The sequence below is a fragment of the Felis catus genome, chromosome B4, assembly GCF_018350175.1.
Source record: "Felis catus isolate Fca126 chromosome B4, F.catus_Fca126_mat1.0, whole genome shotgun sequence".
Lineage (NCBI taxonomy): Eukaryota > Metazoa > Chordata > Mammalia > Carnivora > Felidae > Felis > Felis catus.
In genome coordinates this window covers 78,886,856-78,895,684 of record NC_058374.1, presented here as the reverse complement: position 1 = coordinate 78,895,684, position 8,829 = coordinate 78,886,856, and the positions used below count along the sequence as shown (strand labels likewise).

Here is an 8,829-nt window from a genome sequence, read left to right as displayed (position 1 = left end):
GAAAGCAGTTCTAGACATAAATATTGGGCAAAATGCATGCTACTGCCACCTGACTTGCCAACCCTTCCTACCCTTCTTGGCATCATCTATGCCAAGCCTAAAGCCTCTATCCCAAGAGAGTAGAGCATATCAGAACACTGCGCCATGGGAAGGAACACATCTTTCCCAGAACTGGGTGGAAGCACATTTCTTGGTCAGCCATTGTGCAACCAGGGTGGAGAGAAGGGAGCCATTTCCATCATCTTGAGAAGGTATCTCTTTCCTGAAAGATGCTCAGATAGCACCTCCTTTGATATTGTGCACCCCAAAACACTGGGGAGATGGGACATTTATAAGATAGCACCAGGAGATTTACTCAGGTCATCTCAATGTGCGAGTTTCTCTTTTCTCTGTTGGTTGCCATTTCACACTGTGTTTCTCACAGAACGCCCGCAATTGCTCTCAACTCTCCTTGTGCTCAGTGCTTACTCTGTGGGCCTCATTCCTCTCCAGGCCAAATACCACACTCATTTCACAGCCTTCTTTCCCTCTGAGGTGTGTAGCCAGTTCAGATTGCAAGTGCTGAGATTAGAAATATAAATTTTGAATTTACTTGTGACATCATCACACATGTAAGGACACATTTGTATGATTCACTGTTTCTGTATGCCCCTCAACTTTCTGTACACACCCCACTAAGGAGTCTGCTTCTTGATTCCTAAGAAATGTCAAAGTCTGTTGGAATCAAAATTCAGTGATTCCGCAATGATTTTTGTCCTTACTCACTTTCAATTCCTTAAGTTAAGCTCTAAGTGAACATTTCAAAACAGGACAGAAAAGGTGTCTATGGATTCCAGTTGGAGAGAAAATTTTCAATAATAATCAGATCACTGGAAGACCAAGCATTGGGGAGATGGGTGCAGAGGTCAGGCCTCTGGGCAGAGTGGCCCTTGGTGATGTCTCTTGTCCTTTCAGGTCACTGCCAGTTGGGCAGCTTATCACACAGGACAGAGACAAAATGCTCATCTGGCAGTGTAAAAACTCAACTCTCCGGTTCCTTTGCCTTTCAAAGGGAGTTATGTCCCCAGTATAGCCACCATTTCCATGCCCAGGCCATCAGGAGGAACAGCCAGAAGCTCCAGAGGGACAGGTACAAACATGGTGAAAAAACACTGCAGGCCACTTCTTGCTCAGGCCTCTGGGCAAATGCCTATAAGAACTCAGACAGTCGCAACCTGATGGGAAGGGTGTTGCTGGTAGAGGAGAAAACCTGTGTGGGAAGGGGGCACACAGAGGAGTGTCTGAGTAAGCAGAAGGAAGGGACAATTATCACAGATCAGCTCCTTGTCTCCTTTGTTTGAGAACATGACTAATTCCTGACTTCAGTGAATTCATATGCAGCCTTATTGTGTTGGGATCATCAAGGCTGGAAGGCAGTAGAATTTCTCCATGACTAAAGGAAGCCAAAGAAGCAATCTTCATATTTCATACCTTTAAGAGGCTGGGAGTGATCTCACTATTTGTAAAGATCAGCCCTTCCCAATCTGCAAGCTCACCTTCCAGGACGGAGCCCAGCCCATTTTCACCATATATAAACTGCTGCCGGGAGGCTCATCTCACAGATCTGCTCCTCTCAGCTCTACCCTCCAGCCTCTCACGCTTTCTTCAGCCTTCCCTCTTCAGGAATCATGTCTAGCAAATCCACCGTGAGGAGCCAAAGCGTCAGCCACCGTGGCTTCAGCACCAGCTCAGCCAGAGTCCCAGGGGTCTGCCGCTCTGGCTTCAGCAGTGTCTCTGTGTCCCGCTCCAGGGGCACGGGTGGCCTCGGTGGAGTGTGTGGAGGAGCTGGCTTTGGGAGCAGGAGCCTCTATAGCCTGGGCGGCTCCAAGAGGATCTCCATCGGAGGGGGCAGCTGTGCCATCAGTGGCGGATATGGTGGCCGAGTTGGAGGTGGCTTTGGCTATGGAGGTGGAGCTGCCAGTGGATTTGGTTTTGGTGCCGCAGCTGGTGGTGGCTTTGGGCTCGGTGGTGGAGCTGGTTTTGCTGGTGGCTATGGGGGCTCTGGCTTCCCTGTGTGCCCCCCTGGAGGCATCCAAGAGGTCACCATCAACCAGAACCTCCTCACTCCTCTGAACCTGCAAATCGACCCCACCATCCAGCGGGTGAGGACTGAGGAGCGGGAGCAGATCAAGACCCTCAACAACAAGTTCGCCTCCTTCATCGACAAGGTGAGCCAGGAAGACCTGCCTCCACTGGGCTGTCAGGCTCCCCAGACTAGATAATCAATGAATGTCCTACTGGGGTGAGATTCAGGAGGGAGGGAGAAGGGGACTCAGAGGAGCTCTCCCCTGGGATGTCAGATGGCCTCCATGTTGACAACACGCAGAAGGTGATGGAAATCACTTGAAACCACTGGGTCTCTTCAATGTCCTTCAACCCAGCCAGGGAACAATACTCAACTTGTGTTATCCATGAAGCAAAATAAGGCAATGAGAGAATAGAATCGGTCAGCTTTACCTGCTGAATATTCTAAGAGATTAAATAATAATTCCAGTGGAAAACTGTTCTAGGGTTCTGGACATGAGGAAAGAGGTGAAAGAAAAGAAAAAGATTACTGAATGAATTTAAAAAAGGGTCAGAAATATTTAGATAAAGATAGAAATAAGAAAAAGATTTCTGGCTGAATTAGAAACAAAGTCTCACAAACATTTACATAAATATAGAAGTGCAAAATGTGTAGAACTAGAGCATGACCATTAGGGCATTTCTTATACAGGGCAATCATGCACTAAAGCAGAAGTTAATGGAATCCAGTAATTAACTGAATTGGATCAAATCACTAGTTTTTGCACATTTAACAGTCCTTTACCTGAGGTACAATTTAAATATAACTTTCCACTTTGTAACAGAGAAATACTATGTTTTTAAATGTCTGTTTAAGTATTTTGAGAGAGAGAGAGAGAGAGAGAGAGAGAGAGAGAGAGACTGGAAGAGAGAACAGGAGAGGGTTGCAGGTAGAGAGACAGCACAGAGCCTGACAGGGGCTAGATCTCACAACACTGAGATGATGACCTGAGCCCAAATCAAAAATCAGAAGCTTAACTGAATGAGCCACCCAGGCACCCCAGAAATATTTTTAACTAGATGTGTGGTTGTGCTTTTCAATAAAAAGAGAAGAAATGTTGAGAGACACTGATAGGCCAAATAGCTTAGTTGGTGAGAAGATGTCACAGGTCGATGGAAGAACTTCACACTAAGACCAGTGAGGTTGGAACGAAATAGGGTTGGGGGTGCAACACTGTCAGCCTGACCCTCTGTACATGGTCTGTAATAGCCCAACCTGGGCGACTACCCAAAGTGCCTGGGCACCTGTCAGGTTACATCTCTTTCTCCCTGGCTTTCTGTGGCAAATAACAATCTTGTCTTCTTCCAGGTGCGATTCCTGGAACAACAGAACAAGGTCCTGGACACCAAGTGGACTCTGCTCCAGGAGCAGGGCACCAAGACCGTGAGGCAGAACCTGGAGCCCTTGTTTGAGCAGTATATCAACAACCTCAGGAGACAGCTGGACAGCATCCTGGGGGAGAGGGGCCGCCTGGACACAGAGCTCAGGGGCATGCAGGACATGGTGGAGGACTTCAAGAACAAGTGAGCACAAGGACAGAAAGGGCTCCATTCCCTGAAGTGCACACATCAAGACTATTGGGTGACTAGGTCAAGATGTGGGCCTGATTCCATAGCAAAACATGTTCATGGAAATGAAACTCACAATTGTTGCCGAAAACAACCCTCAAATAGCAAAAAGGCCATAGAGGTGCATGGGGAGAGAAAAAGATAAAAACAATTTAGGGACCCCCAAAATTCATTTTTGTGGCTCACTGGCAGGAAGCTCTTTTTGGGTATATCTCTCTTATGCAAAGTTGGGATTCCAGGACACTTTTTCTGTATCATCCTTGCCACTGGCTCAATTATGTCTTACCCTCTTCTGTGTCTAGATACGAAGATGAAATCAACAAGCGCACAGCAGCAGAGAATGAATTTGTGACTCTGAAGAAGGTGAGCTGCTGAAGATCAGGGGTTCATGTTCCTTTCTAGAAAGAAAGGACTCTTGGGCCCTGCACACATCCAAGAGGGGAGTAGATGGGGAGACTAAAAGGTGTTCAGACTGGGAAGGAAGGCTCAGCTGACTCCAAGGTGTTGGCTTGTTCCCCAGGATGTGGATGCTGCCTACATGAATAAGGTTGAATTGCAAGCCAAGGTAGATGCTCTCATGGATGAGATCAACTTCACCAGAGCCTTGTATGAAGCAGTAAGCATCCCCACTCCTCTTTTTTTGTTGTGATGGGGCTCTGCCAAGGGTGGAGGATCTTGGGGTGGGGTACGTCTGTAAGGCCAAGGGAAAGATGATCTGATGATCTTATGCTCTGCAGGAACTGGCTCAGATGCAAACTCACATCTCAGACACTTCCGTGGTCCTGTCCATGGACAACAACCGTAACCTGGACCTGGACAGCATCATCGCTGAAGTCAAAGCCCAATATGAGGAGATCGCTCAGAAGAGCCGGGCTGAGGCTGAGTCCTGGTACCAGAGCAAGGTGAGCCTTGAGTTGACAGGTGCCCAGGATTGCCTGTGTCCTCTTCCTAGACACCAGCAAGCCTACCCCCTTCGCTGGGAAAATCACCTCAAGGAAGCTGATGATTTCTCACAGGTGTGAACCCTGCACTCACAGAGCAGGCATTCACAGAATTTATGTGCTTTTTGAGTAAGTCAAAGAACCCCGCTGCAGGAGGCTAGCTACATAGATAGGGATCTAGTGATCCTTGCTTTTGTCTTCACCCTGAGTCGGCTCCCTTGGAAACATAATACAGAACATTGCTGGCCTCCAACTGAACTAGGCAGCCAGCAGTCCATTAAAAAGAGGGTCTGTGATCAGTGTACAGTATTCAGTGACCTTGCCCCGTCAACTTTCTCTAAAATGCCTTGGTGAGAAGTCACTAGCTCTGGGTGTGTTCAATGCCAGATTGAGAAGTCAGGTCACCATCAGCATGTGAAAACCCACATGCACCACCTTCTCTCCCTCTGGACTCCAGTATGAAGAGCTGCAGGTCACCGCAGGTAGACACGGGGATGATCTGCGCAACACCAAGCAGGAGATTGCTGAGATCAACCGCATGATCCAGAGGCTGAGATCCGAGATCGACCATGTCAAGAAGCAGGTACGGTGAGGGCTTCTGGAGAAGACAAGCATCGCTTCCTCACTCAACCACCAGGCAGCCATCAGCCACCATTTGGGAAATGCTGGGAATTGGGGGAAGAGCAAAGAGAGGGGTGCATGTGGCTCCCACCCTCAGTGAGTTCCCACATATGAGGACAGATGAGTGCTAACCCTACAGAATGACACAACCACATGACAAGAGCAATCCCAATTAGTCAGAGTGTAGAAAGATCATCCAGGGACTTTTGAAAGAGATTACTTAAGGAGAATGCTTGGTTTAGGAATACAAGAAACAAGTGGGGAAAGAAAAGGGGAGGCCCAAAGTGGGGGGGGGGGGCAAGATTGTTCTAAATCTGCTCAACATCGAATTGAAACAGAAGTTGAGCAGTGACCCAGGATGAAGATCGGTGTTGCCCAAGCATGTTAGAAGACCTTAGGACTGAGGAGGACAAGATCTCAATGGCCAGAAATGAAACTCATAGCTTAAGTGAAGATGTTGGTAATTTTGTATAAATTAGGGGGCATCCACATGAATCATGAGAAAAGGTTCTGGTCTGGCTTTGGAGACAGCACTCAAAACAAACTGAGTGGGTCCATTTCTTTCAACTATGCTGGTATTTGGTCCAGTATAGGGTCTCCCACCCAACCCTCAGAGAAGGTGGTTTAAAAAAGGCATATATGTTCTCATGTGGCTCCCAGACTAGATAAGTTGTGCAGAACAGGAAAAGACTGGGAAAAAATGTGGTAAAAGTCCCTTACCATTGTATCTGGGCTCTGGAACTGTTCCTCACTAGAAATAAGTATGGCTACTCTCCTGGACAACTACATTACGAGTTCCTTCTGCCTATCTTCTTGCTCTAGTGTGCCAACCTGCAGTCCGCTATTGCTGATGCTGAACAGCGTGGGGAGATGGCCCTCAAGGATGCCAAGAACAAGCTGGCTGATCTGGAGGATGCTCTGCAGAAGGCCAAGCAGGACATGGCCCGGCTGCTGAAGGAGTACCAGGAGCTGATGAATGTCAAGCTAGCCCTGGACGTGGAGATTGCCACCTACAGGAAGCTGCTGGAGGGCGAGGAGTGCAGGTGAGTAACTCACACAAGCTCCTCAAACCTCTGAATACATGTCCATGATGTCTGGCCATGAGCACAAGTTGAAGGCATTCTACTTATGGCCACAATCATGACTCTCAGAGAATCTTAAAAGGCAGTTTGCTCATGGGTTATCCTCACATCGAGGCTTCCCACTCTGGTCCAGTGGTGGCTGTCTGAGGTCTCACGGTCCCTGTGTTTTCTCCCTTCCTAGGCTGAGTGGGGAAGGTGTTGGACAAGTCAACATCTGTAAGTACTTTGCTTGCCCCTCTCCCTTGCCCTTAGCCCATCTGACGAGACTCAGACTGGCAGAATGAGCTCACTGTGTCCTATGTGTCCTTGTCTCCCTCCCCTTCACAGCTGTGGTGCAGTCCACCGTCTCCGGAGGCTACAGCAGCGCCGGCGGCTATGGCAGTGCCAGCGGTGTGGGCAGTGGCTCAGGCCTGGGCGGAGGCAGCGGCTACTCCTATGGCAGCGGCCACAGCCTGGGAGCTGGCTTCAGTTCCAGCAGCGGCAGAGGCATTGGGGGTGGCTTCAGCTCCTCTGGGGGCAGCAGTTCCACCATCAAATACACCACCACCTCATCCTCCACTAGGAAGAGCTACAAGCACTAAGTCCTGCCATCAGCTCTTGGCCCCACGTTGTCCCATCTACAACTGGATTGCCCTCTCTCCGGCTGCTTCTCCTCTCCCGTCTCTGGTTTCTTACTCTCCGACTCTGAGCAGAAACTGCTGAGTGCCTTCATTACTCATCACTACCTATACCTGCTCCACCTGAGCTGCCACTGCTCACCATCCAAAGGTCACTGCCTGGGTCCTACTCCAGGACACAGCAACTTCTTCTTGCTTCCACGGGCCCATGAATTCCCCATCTCTCGAGTAGTGAGGCCTTCCCTCACAGTGCTTGTGAAAGCATAAGTGATCAGCTCTATGACAAACAGGGTTTGTGTCCCTGTCATGTGTTCTTCTCCTTGCTCTCTTCCAATGCAATAAAGCAGATTTATAATATAATTCATGGTGGAGTAGTGACTTGCTTCATTACCTTTGGGTCCTGAGTGTTTTCATCAGACAAATGCCTTATCATGTGAAGAATACTCCCAATCCCCAGTACTTACTCCCATCCTCTAGACTGCTTCATCAAACCTCAGTCTCGCATCCTGATGCGCAGGATTCCTTGCCAGATTAGACTCCATGTAAATGCTTGTCAAGTGGAGTGTCAGGCATCTGGTCTACATCAAGGTAAAATGTTTGCACTGCCTGTATTTGGGAGTAGCATCTTAGCCTCTTTGACTTGGTCTGTAAGATTCTCTGCCACCTGCTCAAGCAGCCACTCATAATGCCCAGAGAAATATAGTACTGTCCAGTTAGAGCCAGACAATAGTGACAAGAGAATAAGAGATTAGATTTTACTTGCAATTGCCTTCATGACCCAGAAACGTGCCTGACAATAGCAATTAATATGTGTATACTGCTGAACCGGAAGTATACTTCTAGAAATGTATCTTAAGAAACTAGTACAAATGAAGGAGGTTATATGTACACGGATGTGAATTCCAATAATCTTCACAACACGAAAAACTTGAAAACACTAGATCTGAGCAAATTAAGGATCTACAAACTCAGGCACAAATCTTAGATGCTGACCTTTTGAAGTCTGAAGACAAAACAAGAATGGAATCTCCCTATTCCTTACCTCCTAGACCTCCTTAACAGAGGCTCAAAGAAGTCAAGTTCTGTGCTCCGATGAGATGATCTTGCATCCCCTCTAGCTGTGCCCTGGCCTGCTCTGGTTTCTAAGAATGGTTAAGGAAAAACTCAGGATACAGTGCAAGGATGGTCTGTTAACTTCCGCTTCCCAACCACCAGTCACCGTTTTCAGTCCCTGTTTTCCCCATGTCCTTAACCCCAACTCAGCACAAGGGAAATTCTCTTGATTTGGCTAATTTATAAAGATGTTTCTGGGTCCTGCTATATCAGCACCCTGCTGTGTTCTCCTGTAACCATTCCCACAAGGAACAGTGTCAGCCTTTCATTTTGACATAACTCCCTGCCCAGAATTCATTTAATACCGGATATGTGATGATTGCTTTCCAAAATCTAATCCCACTCACCACACATGCTAATATTCCCATGTGGAATAATGGAACGTAAAATAATTGACAAAGAAATTTATCTAGGATATAGCAATACACAAAAAGAAGATAAAGGGGTTTCTGGGTGGCTCAGTTGGTTAAATGTCTGACACTTGGTTTTGGCTCAGATCATGATCTCAAGGATTCATGAGTTCAAGCCCAGTGTCAGGTTCTGCACCTTCAGCACAGAGCTTGCTTGGGATTCTCTGTCTCCCTCTCTCTTTGCCCCTTTGCACTAGCATTGTCTCTGTCTCTCTCAAAATAAATAAATAAACTTAAAAAAATTTTTTAAAGGACACTAAAAAACTGTATATGGATTTAAATTAAAATTTTGTGATGCCTGTACATCAAAATTATAATCAAGAAAAACTCCAACAAACTGTATACTTAAAAATTTGATAATTAAAAAATTTTT

General features: G+C 47.3%; 1 protein-coding gene across 1 annotated transcript; it reads left to right on the top strand.

Moving 5' to 3' along the window:
- Positions 1 to 1,583: 1,583 nt before the first annotated feature.
- KRT6A (keratin 6A) lies at positions 1,584 to 7,293 on the top strand. The gene is made up of 9 exons (XM_023257100.2): positions 1,584 to 2,207; positions 3,413 to 3,627; positions 3,975 to 4,035; positions 4,193 to 4,288; positions 4,410 to 4,574; positions 5,071 to 5,196; positions 6,057 to 6,277; positions 6,498 to 6,532; positions 6,644 to 7,293. Exons 1-9 carry the CDS (start codon positions 1,668 to 1,670, stop codon positions 6,895 to 6,897), a joined length of 1,713 nt encoding a protein of 570 aa, XP_023112868.2. The 5' UTR covers positions 1,584 to 1,667; the 3' UTR covers positions 6,898 to 7,293.
- The last annotated feature ends 1,536 nt before the right edge of the window (positions 7,294 to 8,829 follow it).